Below are 17048 nucleotides of genomic sequence, written 5' to 3'. Positions count from 1 at the left end.
TAAGGTCCGTTTGCTTACGTATTCAAAATCACCCTATTCCAAGAAGAATAAAGTTTTCCTATCCGTTATAGGTCATATGAGATATCGAGAGTATGCATGCTTCGCCACTTGTCAGCTATAATTTTCTTATTTTATTATTTAATGGGTCAGCAAACAAATCCAATTGAGTTGCAATCAATGTAGAAATAGCTAAACGTTCAAGCATACATTAAATTTTATTAGCTACGGTAAGTGAACGATACAGAGAGAGAGAGAGAGAGAGAGAGAATACATTTATGCAAGAATATCAAGCTTAGATTAACGATGATCTTACTCATTAATTTTAATCAAAGTTGGATTAAATATTAAAGAAATTAATTATCGCATTTGGTTTGGTTAAATTAAACTTAGCTGAGCATCCATTCCAGTTTTTACTGCTTCAGTTGCAGATATCGTTTTTGTTAGAGCGCGGGAAAAATTATAATACAATCATAAAATTGACACAAAACGACTTTCTTTCCTCTTCGTTCCTATCACTATGCTATATCTATCTGTATGCCCGTTACCGAACGATGAGGGGTTATATTCATTTTGTCAAAACGTTTGTAACGTTATATGCACAAGGAAGCATCAGAGACATCACAAAATATATATATCCTTGATCAGTTATCAAATTTTAAGCCGATCTAAGCATGTCTGTATAATGTTTTTTGTAAGCCTTCTCCTGGCAGGAATATTGGAAGCTGTTGCACGAAAGTGGGGGATTTCAAATGGGCTAAATCGATTAAAGGACACGCCCACAACACCACGTAAACTGAGAACAAATCTCTTTTCAAAAGAAATAAAAAATTTCTGGGTTTTTTGCCCATTACTCATAAACTAAATCAGACAAATCCGCAAATATTTGAACATATATTCTATGAGCGATGCTGGACGAGCGACTTACATAAAATTGGGAAAAATTGTCTACCCCTACCCAACATTATAATGTATCGAAATTAATTTATTTTTTCAATAACTTTTTAAGGCATAGAAACAAACCATCATCAAAAACTTCAAAGGATATAAATTCTTGGCCATTTTCAAAGTCGGAATGACTAAACATGTCCGTCTGTTTATCTGCCTGTGTGCGCAACTGTATAGTATAGTATTTGTGGTAAACATTGTCGCGTTAACGAAAATCAAGATTATTGCCCACAAATTGGCTAAGGAATTTAAAAGTGAGTTAAGCTTCTCGAAGGACACGTCTACAACGCCCGCACGCCTATTTGACAAAAACTTTTATTTTAAAAATAGCAAAAATCAGCCGGGTCCATTCTATCTATTAAAGAGTATGAAAACTTAGTTCTTTTACTATCTTTGTCTTTTTTAGGAGAACGGTGATGGGTATAAAAGATTCGATCACGACTGAATACTTCCTATTTTTGACTTTCAATTAGAACGAAATCAATAGCCATAAATAGATTACAGAAATAAAAGTTTGATTTCCTCATACGGGAATAACGATATGACATATATTTTCAATAAATAAATAAATATTTAATGTTTTCGTTTTACTTTAGAAACACGGAGCGAAAGAAAAAATTCTGCATGAATAGACGAAACTATAAACACGTTTTCATAGGAGTTGGCGGCAGAGCAATAAACTTCTTATCATTAATCGTGGTCGTAAAAAATGAATTGCAGAAATAATATGTAAGGTGACCAGTTATTTTATTTATATAATATGAATAATATAAATCGAATTCCATCAGAGTTATTATGAATAAAATTTTGAAAGTATTTTTAAAATAGAAAATGCATTCATATCTATTAAAGCTGCAGCCAATATATGAAATCAAATATTATATGGTTTGTTATTAATGGTGGGCGTGCCATTTGTCTAATGGAAAACATTTCGATTCTATATTTTTGGGCAGAGAATTTTTAAATAGCTTGAAAGTAACTTTCTACCAAGTTTCAGACTAATACCTGTCCACGACCATTATCGCCACAAAGTTTTACCCAATCTTATTGAATAGATAAACTAAGTTGTTACTATCGTTTCGTGTGAATGTGATTGCTTTGTAAAAAAGTTGAAAAATTAATTTTTGATTTTCTCTTCTTTTAGCTAAACGCCACAAGGACGAGCAAACCGGACGGTCACGTCTGCAGTTATTAAAAATATAAATCGTGTTAGAAGGATTTCAATACTTTATGCTTAAGTTAAACATCAAAGCTACTGAAAGCTTCTCACTCATGAAATGACAATTTCCATTCAATTTTACAGTTAATATTGATGCATTCGTCCTTCATCACTTATCGTAGAGACATAGGAAATATAGAAAATAATAGTCAAGAAATTGATTAACATTGTTCATGTGTATTAAAAAAATGTCGGTGGAAATTACAAAAGATTACAAGCTATGTAGTTAAAATTCGTAAGCAAAGCTTACTATTCTTCATAACTTTTTCTCTTTTTGGTCATCCGTTCGAAAACGAGTCCAAAATTGTCGTCTAGAAGATTACAATTTTTTCCTTATAACTCTTTTCAGCTTAACTATGAAAATCAGTTAAGTCCATTCATGCTTTTGTAATTTAGTCGATTCTTGGTTTTTGTTTGAAAGCCAAACAAATCGTTCATAATTAATGAAATACCACATATTGTGTACAGAATGAAGAAATATTTAAATTTATTTAAATATTAAAATATTAAAATGTGCTATCAAATATATACCATATATGACATACGATCCATATATCGAGTGAGAGAAATTTGATTTCGGTTTCCAATCAAAGGTCGCGCATAACCTGGGCACGGATATTAATAAATTCTTTTCAAGTGGTATATACAAGCTTTCTTGGTTTGTATGTTTAGTAAAGCGAAAGAATGCTAGCGAATAACAAAGATTTTTCAAGTGGTACGAATTAGGAGAAGTGAGTGTAAAAAAAAATGTTGTTAAGCAGTAGATTTTAGTCGCCTTAGGAAAGGAAATGAAAAAATTTAGAAATCATCAAGATAAGAATATTTCATACAATCAATTGAAAGAAAAGTCAATAATCAAAAAATTTTCTCAAATTCCAAGTAACTATTAGTTAAAGTAGATGTTAGCTATATAAACTAACCGAAGGGGGGTTGAAAGTTTTCGTTATGCCAAGCATATATATTAAATATATTTTCTTACCATATTTACCTATGCATACATATGAACATCTTTATTCGTTCAGTAATATAACAATTGGTTTTGAACAACTGCTAAGCTAATTGGATTTGTTAGTTATGCGTTGTGAATTTTCTTTTTTCCTCACTTTGTTTTCCTTCTTTCTTTGATATTCAAATATATCTCGCGCTTTGTTTATATATCTTTATACAAGTTACAATAATAGACACGCTGATGGACTATGGAACAAGTGAACATATATGTATGTACGTAAATGTATGCATACATACAAGCTTGCTGTTTTTCACTTAAATAGTATTAATTGAAAATAAGCTACAAACATTCTTCTCATGGTTAAAATTATTCAAATGAAACAGAAATTTATACATAGATATATATATATATATATATATATATATCTGTGATTTAAGCATACATATATATTTTGCATTTTTTATAAATTCCATTATATGGATTTATACAAATTCCATTATTATTGTGCTGCAAACTCTTTTCAACAAAAAACTGATTCAATAATGGACTTACATGATCTGAGGAATCAGCCGCTGATGAATTTCGTTTTTCAGCTTCAGTTATTGAAGGTGATATAGATGGACCCATACATGCCGCATCTTCATCTCCTCCAGCTTCTTGTTTTCGACGTCGAATTTCAGCCATAGTGTTATTATATTAATAAAAATAAAAAAAAATTTTATGCTTTTCGCAAGTCGCTCTTGGAAACTCCAATATTATTTTCAATTCTGTAGATACTTAAAAGGAGAACGATTTTCCTTTTATCTCCAATTTGTGTACAACTGTTTTGCTTTAAGAATTTCTCATCTTATGCGCCGCCTCAAACTTTATGCATCGGTGGTTGTTTACAGCTAAATTTTTTCAATTAATTTATTAAATATGGTTTTCCGTGCTTATTTTCCAATATCTTTCTCCGATAGATTCAAGTTAATTTATTTGAAAAGCAATTGATTTTTCTTTCTCTTTTTTTTTTCTTTTTGATTATAATTGAATTATTTTCCAATCTTCACGGCAGTCTGCCAGACATACGAACTATTTTTACAGAATTGTACCGATAAACACACCAGCATATAATATTTAAATAATGTCAACTTGGCGTTTTCATGCTTAAAACTACTGTTTTTAATAAAGTAACTCAATTACAATATAAATATGGAAATTGATGAAAGGTAAAATTATACAATTGCTCATGTTGGAACAACAAAAAAATTGGGTAAATATATACTCTTAATAGATGGTTTAAAAATTGTAGAGTCTTATAACGGAAATTGCATTAGGTGATGGCTAATCTTTCTCTATATGAGAATAAAATGAGTATATGAATTCTGGCTGTCAATTTTTTTAAATACAGTTTAAACTGTATATCACAACTAAACACAAATGGCAATGGTCAACTTTTTAATAGTCACTTTCCAAATTTACAACATCCTACCGAATTTCTGAAGAGCTCCAAAAACAAGCTTATCTAACTTTGGACCTTGGGTTCTAAACAAATCCCAATAATCAAAGAAGACGAATTATCGCAGTTTTGCTTAATAAGAACGGAAATTTTAACAGATTGTAGTATTGACTACAATTGTAGTATTGACTACAATCTGTTATTGAACTGTATCACATTAGAGCATAGAAGTTAACAATGTTATTAATGTTTATCCAAACGTCGTCGCTGAAATCTTTCAAGAACTTATTATATCTAAATAAGATTTGCGCATTTTTAAATCTAAAAAAGTTGGCAACACTGTTAGTCTTAAATTTATGAAAAAATAAGTTCAAAAGTAGTAGCAACTCTGAACCGGTGGCGTCTTTTATTTTTTGTCTGCATATAATTTGCGCACACCGATTTTTATAAGTTTCATTTAGGAATTACTTAACCATAAGATCAACAAGAGAGTAACATTAAGATGGCTGCATCCATAAATGGTGTTTTTCCTACAACTTTGCAAGAAAAGATTAAAAGTTCTAAATTATTGGTAGTGGGCGCAGGTGGTATAGGTTGCGAAATATTAAAGAATTTGGTTCTTTCCGGATTTCCATATATTGAGATTGTGAGTAGCTATTCAAAACCATTTAGATTTGTCATCATACTCTTTCATATACATGTAGATTGATTTGGATACAATCGATTTAAGTAATTTGAATCGTCAATTTTTATTTCATCGTGAGCACGTCGGCAAATCAAAAGCTCAAGTAGCACGTGAAAGTGCCTTACAATTTAATCCGGATGTGAAAATCAAAGCCTATCATGACAGCATTATAGGGTACGATAGTATGAAATTAAAAAAAAAAATTAAGTCAATAATGTTTGAAATATATTTATATTTTAGGACGGATTACGGCGTGAATTTCTTTCAAAATTTTGATGTAGTGCTTAATGCTTTAGATAATAGGGCAGCTCGTAATCACGTCAATCGTATGTGTTTAAATGCACATGTGCCCTTGATTGAGAGTGGTACAGCCGGTTATAATGGCCAAGTAGAAATGATTAAAAAAGGCTTAACACAATGTTACGAGTGTACACCGAAAGCAACTCAAAAAAGTTTTCCTGGCTGCACTATACGCAATACCCCATCTGAACTAATTCATTGCATAGTATGGGCTAAACATCTTTTTAAGTAAGAAAATAAAAAAGTGACCTTTTTTTAAATCATTTATTAATTCATTAATAATTTACATTTTAGTCAACTTTTTGGCGAAACTGATGACGATGAAGATATTTCACCTGATGTAGCTGATCCCGAAGCTCAGGGTGAATCACCCAATTCGCATAATGATGGTGGAGGCGCGCAGGCAAGTGGTGATGATGTATCCCAAGCGGGTAATGTAGTGCGAGTTAATACAAGGCAGTGGGCCAAAGATAATAATTATGATCCCGAAACCTTATTTAACAAATTTTTTAACGACGACATCAAGTATTTGTTATCTATGTCGAATCTTTGGAAGACCCGTAAACCGCCAAGACCCATTCAATGGAATAATGCGTTATTAAGACAAGATAAGGCGAATTGCGAGCATCAATTCATGCGTCAGTATCATAAAATATGGTCATTGGCAGAGTGTGCCGCAGTTTTCGAGGATTGTCTCAAGAAGTTGCGTACCAATGTGGAAAACTTAGTGGAGGGTGACTTTCTGGTTTGGGATAAAGACGACCAACCAGCCATGGATTTTGTCGCTGCTTGTGCAAGTGTGCGTGCTTATATTTTTGAAATTGCGCGTAAATCACGGTTTGAAGTGAAATCAATGGCTGGAAACATAATTCCTGCTATAGCTACCACGAATGCGATTACAGCTGGTATTGTAGTCCTTCAAACAATTAAAATTTTACTAAAGGATTTTAATAAATGTAAATCGGTGTATATGCGTTTGCGTCAAAATCCCCGGCAGCAATTGCTCGTACCTGAGAAGGTTCTTTCGACTCCAAATCCTAATTGCTATGTTTGTGCCGCTGAGCCAGCTATTCATTTACGCGTCGACACTAAACGCATGCGTATTAAAGAATTGCGCGATGAGGTTCTCAAAAAAACAATCAATATGATTAATCCTGACGTACTTATCGACAGCAAAGGTGTAGTTGTCATCTCGTCGGAAGAAGCAGAAACCGAATGCAATGAGGAGAAATTTCTGAATGAATTGGACATCGTTGACGGCGTCATTTTGAAATGTGATGATTTTTTCCAGAACTATGAACTTAATATAATCATTATACATACTGACGCCGAACGTGAATGTCCCCTATTTGAAGTTGTAGCTAATAAAGATCAACTTAAGCCAAAAGAGGAAACTGTATCGAATAAAAAAGAAAATATGGCAGACGGCCCTTCTACATCAAAAAAAACTCGTTTAAATCAAACCATCGAATTTAGCGATGATGATGATTTATGCATAGTCGAGGAAGAAGATGAATGCGTTAAAGGTCAGACTAAGGATGTTTGTGTACAAACTTCAGAAACGGAAATGGTAACTAAAAACACAAATATGCTGCGTATAACATTATCTAACCAAGATGAACCCATGCCAACGGTCAAACGTAAAACTACAGTCGTAGATATTATTGACGATGACGTCACCGAAATACTCGACTCAGACGAGGAACTCGGCCCAACCAAAATTAAACGCATTCGAGTCGCTGAGCCACAATCAAATCACGGTAGCGAAAATATTATTAATATCGATTGAATTAATCGTTTGTTTATTCATTTTCATCCCATAAAAACGTATGTAGACAGTAAGTGAAAAGTTTTTTTTTTTTTTTTCATAAAATATCGTTTGTAACATTTCTGACACAAACAGAAATAAAGAATTGAAAAAGTAATGAATCAGCATCATGTAATCATTGAAGTGTTCGCGCCTAAATAGTTATTTATATGAATCGCTCTACTATTACTAAATACCACACTTTTTTATTCATCATTACTTTTTGCATTTACAAATGATATATCGTTTTACTTCTCAAAGAGTTTGCATGAACATAGAAAAGGTTCCATTCATTTGCAAGAATTATTTTTCCTGACAATATCAGTGAATATTAAAATTCCAAAAGTACTGAAAAATATACTTTTCATTATTTTCATAATTAAAATTCCTTTCTTAATTAAAATTTGATAAAAAAACTACCCAAGGTTTTTCCTATTTTCAAATTTGGGCCATATTTCGGTATGTATGTAACAACTACTACTTGATAACGTAACTATTTTCATCGGCATTTCTTCTCTCAGTGCTAAAAATTATCTTTCTCAAAAATAACATGATTTTTTTTGTAATATTTTAATGATTAGATCATGTGTACATATAACTGGACAGGACATGAGAAAATAAATGTTTACCGGTGAATTTTTTTCTGTACTATCGTGGCATAAACAATGTTTGCAACTAAGAATAAACTTACTTTCATTATTCAGATAAAAATTTTTATTAAACTTTTTGTCCAAATTTGAGACCGGTGTGTCAAAGAATAAATGGTAAAAACGAACAAGAGCATAAGAGGGCACAAATTTTAATATGCTTTATACACAATGGAATAGAATACAAATGCACGAATTTTTGCAATAAATAAAAAAAAAATTAAAAGGACTTCGACTGTACGATAATGGACTAAATTAAGTAACAAGATCGCATTACTACAAAAAATACACATACATAATCTACTAAGAAAATAGGTTACAAGGTGTGCGTAAGCACACTCATTTAAATGCACGCAATATATATGTCTATCTTCTCTGTCTCTCTTATTAATCTGCATTGTAATTCTACGTAGTCAGTATAAATTTCATGAGTGCGGGTGCCGCCATATTACTACAAGGTTTTAAAAAAGTACATCTTTTCGAATATTTTCTACGTAGGCTGCTTTATCGAGAACGGCAAAAGAACATTTTTTACCTTTTCAGCGGTTGGTGTAGAAATAAAACCAAAACAAATTCTTTGCGAAGTTTTATTTAATATAATGTTATTCAAAACATTTTGTTCCATTACGGGAAAATACAACGCAGAATAAGACAGCTGGTATCAAAGCCTATTTATAATTAATAACACCGTAATCCAGCATATTAAAGGAAATAAAGTAAATTGAATTGAGTATTGTGCTTTATTAAATTCATATATTTATACTTAAACCATAGATGTCTTTAGCACCGAGAATTTGCACGAACTTAATAAAAGGCACCGTCAAGCGGTTGATCGAAAATGTACCCATAGCTAATAGGAAATTTCATGGCATGGCTAGTCTTTTGCAGCCCAGATCGACATCATATTTTTCATCTATACCCACCACTGCACAGTCCACCAACCTGCAAATACCAGTTTTGGGGAATATGCAACGTCTTTTAATGCCTGTTACAACATTATTAAATCATCTAGCTGGGTTTAAGGTGAAGGGTCGCGTAAAACGGCGATGCAAGGATTGTTATTTCGTAATGCGGCAACAGAGATTATACAACATATGCCCAACTCATCCACGTCATAAACAAATGTCTATGAAGAAGCGTGACTACAAAACGTGGATTCTAACACATGCTACACAGTCGAAGATAAGACCTTATTAAGACAGGAATGATAGCCTTTTTTATTGTGATGTGTCAGATATAAAGAATAAAAGCCTATAAAAGGCTTTTCTTAGGACCGAAAGGTTTAATTCTTTTAAATGGAAACTTGGCGATATGTAGTAATTTTGGAAATACAAAATTTCACCTAAAAATTGCTTCCTCTTTTTTCTTTGAGTTAATGCAGGAGCAGCAGTCGTGTGAAATTTAAAAGCGATGATTGGAAATAAAATTTAAATACCTATGGCTCTCAAAAAATAAGACTCGTACAAAATTTGTTAAATGCGAGGAGGTTTTGCAATTCTGCGAAGTTTTCGTAATGGATTATAGTGAAAGCAACAGAACTTTATACGCTCAAAAGCTAGTATCAATAGATATCACGTTGCTTACACTTACAAGACAATATAACTAAGTGGATTTAAATTGTTCTTTAAATATTTAAAATATTCTTTAAACATATGCCTAATGTATGAGCATGAAAAATTGAAATAAATAATATGTTTGTAAACACTCTGTTTTGTGTATTTCTCTTACGTAGCGTTGTTTGGAAAGAGATGAAGAAGAAGAAGAGAATAATAATTGTGCTGGAAAATTTTGCTTAATGCAATAATATATTTGAAGAATTTAAAAAATCAAAAAACTATTTAAATATGAAAATCGCTATTGAGGGTTGTGCCCATGGCGAACTAGAGAAAATCTATGAAACCATAAAAGAAATTGAGCAGAAAGAAAATATCAAAGTTGATCTATTACTTTGCTGTGGGGATTTTCAATCTACACGCAATTTGGATGATTTACAAACAATGGCGGTGGCAAAAAAATATCAAGATATTTGTACATTTTACAAGTAAATACAAATAATATCGTATATAAGATTTTCCGAGCGTTATTTGAATTTGCATTTTAGGTATTACAGTGGCGAGCTGCAAGCACCAATGCTGACCATATTTATTGGCGGCAATCATGAGGCATCGAATTATTTGCAAGAATTACCATATGGTGGTTGGGTAGCCCCTAATATTTACTATTTGGGTTATGCCGGTGTAGTACAAGTAAATGGAATACGTCTAGCCGGCATATCGGGTATTTACAAGAGTCACGATTATTTGAAAGGACGCTTCGAGTTCTCACCATATACGGAAAGTACTAAACGGTCGGTGTATCACGTTCGTCAACTTGAGGTGTTTCGTTTAAAACAATTATCGGGTAATGTGGATATAATTATATCTCATGATTGGCCACGCGGCATTTACAAACATGGTAATCAAGAGAGTTTGGCTCGTTTTAAACCCTACTTACGGGAGGATATGGAAAATGGAAAATTGGGAAGTCCACCGTACGAAAATTTATTAAATATATTGCAACCATCATATTGGTTTGCAGCCCATATGCATTGCAAATTTGCCGCGCTTGTAACACATATGAAAAAGTTAAATATGTCGGCCGGCGAAAAGGAGAAGTCAGAACAAGCTGAAGGACGTTGCACGAAGTTTTTAGCCTTGGATAAATGTTTGCCACGTCGACGATTTTTACAAATAATAGATATTGAATCTGCAAATCATACTGATGATGAGGTCCAATTACATTTTGAATATGATCTTGAGTGGTTAACGATATTATATCTAACAAATCATTTAACGAATACACGCGATAGCTATTATTATTTGCCCAATGAAAAAGGTAATACAGGAGAACGTTATAATTTTACACCCACCGATGAAGAAATGTCAGAAGTGCTTAAGAAATTTGAAAATGTCTTAAAAATACCCGAAAACTTTTGCCGTACCGTCGAACCTTATGATCCTAAAAGAAATTTTAAAACCAGTCAACATGTGCAGCCGAAATCTCAAATTAATCCGCAATCGCTGCAATTCTGTGATACTCTAGGTATTGATGATCCCTTAACCTTGGCTATGCTGATTGGAGGCCACGAATTGAGCCATTCAAGCACTTTAGATGGAACGTTCGAGACAAATCTTAACGATTCCAGTTCAATAGCTGACGAGCTATCAAGTTTGAATACGTCTAATGCCTCAATGGTAAGCCCTTTAAAACGTAGAAGTGTGGGTAGTTCGTCAATAGGTTTAAATTTACCTAAACCCAAAGCAATAGAGAGCAACGCTATCACAAAAGCCGATGAATTATCAAGTGACAGTGACGACAAGGTTGAGCAGGAAGCTGATACTCATGATTGCGGGATTACTCCACAGGAATTACCAATATTGCATATCAATTCCCCAAAACCCCCATTAAAAAAATTTAGAAGACGTAACCAGGATATTTACCAAAGCAAAACAGATGAAGATGAAAATTGTGCTGTGAACACGTAAGGTAAATAATTTGTGTTTTTCTTTGGTATTTAAGATTTTGTACTTTGGCATAAAACAAAAGGAAAAAAAACGTTTAAAACTTTTAGCTAATAAATAGTGTTTATCACGAATGTATATTTTTAAACAAATACGGACGAATAGTTGTTTATGTGATTTTAACTAAAAACTAATTAATGGTGATTAAAAAGTTCAGACATTTTCAAGGCGAAACCACTTGTGTTCATTTATTTCAACAGTTGGATGATGAATCGAAAGTATGCTTAATCATGTTAAAAAACAGGCAGGCGAGCAAATGTTTGCTGTTTCCGATGATAATAAAGTAAAAGGCATTTTCCTCACTATTTATTACTAACTTGTTTACAATAAATGAAATTTTTATTATTCCTATTTTTATTCGTGTATATGCGGGGATACATTAAGTCTGTGAAATTCTTTAAATTGATAAAAACTTTTACTATTGGTTTAATAATTTAATTCTTAATTACTGGTCAGCTATCAATTCAATCAATCAGTATATACACATACATACATACATACATACATACATAAACACAAATCAAACAATGACATACATTTTTCAGAATTCACGTCGGCTTTTCTGTATTGCATTACATTGCATTGGTTGAAATATATACACAATTAAGAATCGATTTTATTCAATTTATAGTTTTTGGTTTTCTTCCTCTTTCTTGCCATTGTCTTCTAAACTACTTGAACTGTAAGCTTCTTGGCAACACACGAACACCGCTTCATCGGCCTCCTTGGTATCACAATAGTATGTTACTGGCGTGGATATGCGCTCCAGATAAACAACTTCATCGTCTTTTGTTTCACCGGGCGTTGTTGTACATCTTTTTTTCGTTATATCGCATGTTTGGTAAAAATTACATTTTCTTGGACCATAATCAGGTATATCGGCATCGTATGGTGGAGCTAAAATATCAAAGAACGCTGCTACCCCATTTACAGCCGTTATTTCGTGATAGTTACGTTTTCGAGGCGTTAACACCACGCATTCCATTTGTGTATCAACTAAACGGGCCTCTTCTTTTTGGACTTGTACTTCTTTTGCATCCGGTTGATAAAGAACTGTTTCATTATCTTTCAGTCTCTGCGTGTAGGATTGTATCTCCAAGTGGCCATGTAGTACCTTAAGTATTCCATGCATGCAAGGATGATCGTGCAATGGCATTGTATAATTGCCTCGCATAACGAATACACTCATAGAGACGGTATCATTCTCAAAAATGTGCATGAATGTGCACGGAGCATTTTCCGGTTTTTCATATTTCTCATCATTAAGTAGCTCCTCGCGATTTAGATGTATATCACGATACGTCAATTGATCTGTCAATTGCTTCAACAAATTGAAATTACTAACGAATGTTGCTTGATTTGTACGATCGAACGTTTTCAAAGCCTGCCGTAATATATTCACAAAGAGCGCAGACATTTTCGTTTTAAATACGCCGACCTGCCAATTGCCTTTTATATTCTGCGGTCGATTTTTTTTTACATTCAATTTGATTTCAATGATATAATGGAATTGAAACAAACAGATGTTTATTGATAAGGCCCAAAGCTGTTGAGTCATAAAATTATGTTTTAATCTTTAACAAATAGAATTTTTCTCTTTGAAGTAGCATAGTTAGGCACAAAAAATTTCTTTTATGATTTATTAATAATTTATGGCATTTGAAAAAAAAAAACAATAGAATGTAAGTTCAAATATTGCTTTGTTTTGATGTTAAACAAGTGTTGTTGGCGACTAAACTGCGAACACAATTATTGCGTTACGCGTTCTGTGTGCGGCACAGCAAGTTGGCGTATTAATTGCGTGCGTTCTTATTTTTATTTTATATGGCTAGCATATGTTTAGATAACAGTTTATGAAGTGCAATAATAATAAAGCGAAGTTTCATTAAAAATTGATTTTTTTGAAGCAAAATACAATTAATAAAGCGGAAAAATAATATACATATATATAAATAAAGTATAGCGGTTTACTTTAATTTTTTCCCCATTTTTTCTATTAGGGGCGTAAGCTCTGGCTCTAGAGGTTTTTAGATATCCGTTTTCGAACGAGATGATACGAGCTTGTGTCCAAATCACAAACCGCAGATTGTGTAAATTTACAAATCCAAAAAATTTATATAATTTATGAACAGCCAAATGGTAAAACTTAGAATGTGTAGTGTTGAAGGTGCAGTGCAATGAGCTGTTCGTTAAACGGATGCTGGCGATGCTATTTTTCTTAGCTTTTATTCAAACTCATACAGCAACACAATAGACGGTCCTAATCACGGCAGCTTTCATTTAGAATAACGTTTTCCAAAATGGGAATATATCCATTTTTTTCGTCAACAAATTGGGCAGAAATACTACTTATAGTTTATCCCAATGCAAATAATTTCTTTAAATCTCTTTATTTTTCTTAATTTTTAGCAGCAACAAATCGCAATAGATCGGTTCAATTTTCTTATCATTTAGAATAACGTTTTCCAAAATGGGAATGTATCCATTTTTTTCGTCAACAAATTGGGCAGAAATACTAGTTATAGTTTATCTCAATGCAAATAATTTCTTTAAATCTCTTTATTTTTCTCAATTTTTAGCAGCAACAAATCGCAATAGATCGGTTCAATTTTCTTATCATCCATGGGAGAATATTTGCAAAAAATCAAGCACGAAAGATGTGCAGGACTTATTTATTTTTTCATTCCTCCTTTTTTATGTGCTATAGTAAATAATATCGTAAATAAATGCGTAATAAAAAGTATTCAAACTAATTTTGAACATCGCGAATTATATCAACTTGTCATATATGTAAATACTATTATGCAACTGATTTTTTCTTTTTTCCGTCATCAATGGATTTTCTTTTATATTTTTTTACCAAACAGCTGATTATTGTGACAAAGCTTCATTTATCAAACACGAAGTTTTATAATCGTGTTAATATTTTGTCGTAATTAGCAGATCTCAATAAAAAAAACAGTTAAGATGATATCAAAATAGATCAACTATACAAAATTAGTGAACAGAATTTATTTAATTAAATGCAGAAAGTATTATTTTCTAAAGCAACAAAGCACTTTATACAACAGCACTATATTTAGTATATACTTCCCCTCTTCGAAAATGCGATGCAATTGACGAAGATCTGCTATCTAGTAATAGAAATAGTGCCACGCCAGCACTTGCCTTCACTTCCAGCGCCAAAATTCATCAACAGTACTCATAACAAGAGCTTTAACATCATAGAAGTGGACATACAATGAAGACTTTACAATCGCGCAACGTAATGTATAGTAGTCGTGATTGGCGTTCGGCATTGCGCACTCCACCCACATATCGTATTGGCAACCGCACCGTACGTTTCAATTATCACATTGCATTGATACTGGTCGGCGTTTTTACTTTATTCATATTGTTTTATTATATGCGTCTTAGTTCATCATCTTCGTCGGATGCGGCTTGGTTAAAAAATTATGCCAGCTCGACTAGCAACCATCGGAGTAGTGGGGGCGTTGACACTGGTAACACTATTGTTGTAGAGGAATTCAGTTCCTATAATAGCACATACCCTTTGACGCCACCAATAAATGTCCGGCCGGGAGTGTTTAACTTTCGTATTGCTATGGTAGCTGATTTGGATACGAATGCTAAGGTGGCAGGCGCCAGTACTAACGCTGTTTGGCGTAGCTATCTCAAAAAAGGCTATTTAACTTATAGTAGCGGCAAAGATGATATCAAAATTACATGGGATTCTGGTGATCCCAAAGTATTGGAATCTTGTTTTTCATTAAAAGAACGCGGAATGGAACTATCTGAATTGGTGACATTTAATGGTAGACTGCTAACATTTGACGATCGTACTGGTTTAATATACGAACTGAGTAATGACAAAGCTACACCTTGGATTATATTGCTGGATGGCAATGGTCACAATACAAAAGGTTTCAAATCGGAATGGGCTACCGTCAAAGATCGAGTTTTGTTTGTGGGTTCAATGGGAAAAGAATGGACTACTGGCGGTGGTGAATATGAAAACGACAATCCAATGTATGTTAAGACCGTTACGCCAGCCGGTACGGTTTTATCAGTAGACTGGTCTCATAATTATAAACGGTTACGTCAAGTAGCAGCTGACATTATTTGGCCAGGTTATATGATACACGAAAGTGGTGTATGGTCATCAGTGCACAAAAAATGGTTTTTCCTCCCAAGGCGATGTTCAAAAGAGCGGTATTTTAAAATATAATAACAGATTATAGTTTTGAATTAAAACCTTTCATATTTATGCGCGCTTTTTAGATACAACGAAACACGTGACGAATATATGGGCTGTAATTTACTTATAACAGCCGATGATAATTTTAACAGAATTGAAACCGTTCCATTGGACGCCAGCAATACGCAACCAACTCATGGTGTGTCCAGTTTCAAATTTATACCTTCTACCGATGATCGTATCATAGTTGCGTTACGTTCTCATGAGTTAAATGGCAAAACTATGACATTCATTACAGCTTTTGATATTAACGGTAAGATTCTGTTAGCTGAACAACAAGTCGTTGGTGAATACAAATATGAAGGTTTCGAGTTTATTTAATCAAATTGCGAACAATTGAAAATTGTGTATTAAACGTGAAATGCTTTTATTATATTTGATTTTTCTTTATTTATACATTTAATTATATTTGTTATTTTCAAGTATCTGCGTGTTGTATACGTTGAAAGTTGAACAAAAAAGATGTGATTTTTTATCTTTATCATTGATCAGGAAATGTGAGTAGACGTACATAATGTAAAGCTAATGTTAGTTGCCCTAAAAGTTATATATGTTACATATATAGAACTCTGCTGGGATTTGTTAAGAGGGGGTCTCGGAATTTCATTCTAATCAAATATGTAAATATTTTGTAGGATTTCTTGCGCTTGCAGTTAAATGTTACGTTATACGTCTACTGAAATTCTAATTTCAAACAGATATGACATCATTTTAGGCTCTCATAAACCATCTGGAAAAAAGCTTTGAAGCTTTATACCCAACCGAGATTGTCGGCTTTAGTGTGCGCACTATCATTGAAAGATCGCAAACCATATATTCTGCCAAAAACTTGAACAGCCGTTTTTGTTTTTATGCTTTTTTGGTATTTCGTCGTTTAAAAATAGGTGTGGAGACTACAAACACATGACATGGTTTGTGATCTACTTTTCAGCCTGTCACAGTGGGTTGGTATTAGAATAACAGAGCGTAGTGCGACCATTTAAAAACAAAATTTTTAAAACTTCAAACAAATTACAAAAAGAAAGTGTATAATAAATGAAAGAAAAAATAAATACAATGTTTTGATGTGATTTTGTGGAAAATCAACAAAGGTAGAAGTTAAAAAAAAATTTTTTTTTTATCAATTTATTTATTAATCAATTTCATTAGAAAGCCATCAAGAAATAAGATATTTATTTCATATTTAAATCGTTCCAAAAACTCGATTTAAAAAGATGAAAATATTTCAACAACTACATTT

At 32.8% G+C, this 17048-nt stretch overlaps 6 protein-coding genes across 9 annotated transcripts in view; 4 read left to right on the top strand and 2 right to left on the bottom strand.

Moving 5' to 3' along the window:
• LOC119631305 (phosphatidate cytidylyltransferase, photoreceptor-specific) overlaps positions 1 to 4152 on the bottom strand; it is a 10937-nt gene extending 6785 nt beyond the window's left edge. Inside the window, exon 1 of the mRNA XM_038023388.1 lies at positions 3666 to 4152. Within this exon, the coding sequence (XP_037879316.1) occupies positions 3666 to 3797 (132 nt within the window). The 5' untranslated portion in view covers positions 3798 to 4152. The remainder of the gene's footprint in view (positions 1 to 3665) is intronic.
• Positions 4153 to 4955: 803 nt separating this feature from the next.
• LOC119645340 (SUMO-activating enzyme subunit 2) lies at positions 4956 to 7645 on the top strand. The gene is made up of 4 exons (XM_038045495.1): positions 4956 to 5197; positions 5256 to 5410; positions 5477 to 5764; positions 5831 to 7645. The coding sequence occupies exons 1-4, from the start codon at positions 5054 to 5056 to the stop codon at positions 7323 to 7325; spliced, it is 2082 nt and encodes a 693-aa protein (XP_037901423.1). The 5' UTR covers positions 4956 to 5053; the 3' UTR covers positions 7326 to 7645.
• Positions 7646 to 8362: 717 nt separating this feature from the next.
• Positions 8363 to 9437, top strand: LOC119631982. Its single transcript, XM_038024634.1, has 2 exons — positions 8363 to 8706; positions 8765 to 9437. Exon 2 carries the CDS (start codon positions 8765 to 8767, stop codon positions 9185 to 9187), a length of 423 nt encoding a protein of 140 aa, XP_037880562.1. The 5' UTR covers positions 8363 to 8706; the 3' UTR covers positions 9188 to 9437.
• Positions 9438 to 9765: 328 nt separating this feature from the next.
• Positions 9766 to 11515, top strand: LOC119631439 (lariat debranching enzyme). Of its 2 annotated transcripts, XM_038023633.1 has the most exons (3): positions 9771 to 10031; positions 10092 to 11223; positions 11291 to 11377. In XM_038023633.1, the coding sequence occupies exons 1-3, from the start codon at positions 9835 to 9837 to the stop codon at positions 11294 to 11296; spliced, it is 1335 nt and encodes a 444-aa protein (XP_037879561.1). In that variant the 5' UTR covers positions 9771 to 9834; the 3' UTR covers positions 11297 to 11377. The 2 variants fall into 2 exon arrangements, with proteins under 2 accessions (XP_037879560.1, XP_037879561.1); XM_038023632.1 differs by having other exon boundaries at positions 9766 to 10031; positions 10092 to 11515.
• Positions 11516 to 11870: 355 nt separating this feature from the next.
• On the bottom strand, positions 11871 to 13442 carry LOC119631713 (2-aminoethanethiol dioxygenase). Of its 2 annotated transcripts, XM_038024161.1 has the most exons (2): positions 12505 to 13442; positions 11871 to 12447 (listed from the first exon to the last, which is right to left on the bottom strand). In XM_038024161.1, the coding sequence occupies exons 1-2, from the start codon at positions 13106 to 13108 to the stop codon at positions 12176 to 12178; spliced, it is 876 nt and encodes a 291-aa protein (XP_037880089.1). In that variant the 5' UTR covers positions 13109 to 13442; the 3' UTR covers positions 11871 to 12175. The 2 variants fall into 2 exon arrangements, with proteins under 2 accessions (XP_037880089.1, XP_037880088.1); XM_038024160.1 differs by having other exon boundaries at positions 11871 to 13437.
• On the top strand, positions 13220 to 16967 carry LOC119631712 (apyrase). 2 transcript variants are annotated; one of them, XM_038024159.1, is made up of 3 exons: positions 13220 to 13232; positions 14418 to 15762; positions 15832 to 16967. In XM_038024159.1, exons 2-3 carry the CDS (start codon positions 14792 to 14794, stop codon positions 16127 to 16129), a joined length of 1269 nt encoding a protein of 422 aa, XP_037880087.1. In that variant the 5' UTR covers positions 13220 to 13232; positions 14418 to 14791; the 3' UTR covers positions 16130 to 16967. The 2 variants fall into 2 exon arrangements, with proteins under 2 accessions (XP_037880087.1, XP_037880086.1); XM_038024158.1 differs by lacking the exon at positions 13220 to 13232 and adding an exon at positions 13468 to 14340.
• Positions 16968 to 17048: the final 81 nt, after the last annotated feature.

This window comes from Glossina fuscipes, unplaced genomic scaffold (genome assembly GCF_014805625.2).
Source record: "Glossina fuscipes isolate IAEA_lab_2018 unplaced genomic scaffold, Yale_Gfus_2 1, whole genome shotgun sequence".
In the NCBI taxonomy this organism is placed as follows: domain Eukaryota; kingdom Metazoa; phylum Arthropoda; class Insecta; order Diptera; family Glossinidae; genus Glossina; species Glossina fuscipes.
This window is presented reverse-complemented; position numbering and strand designations above follow the sequence as displayed.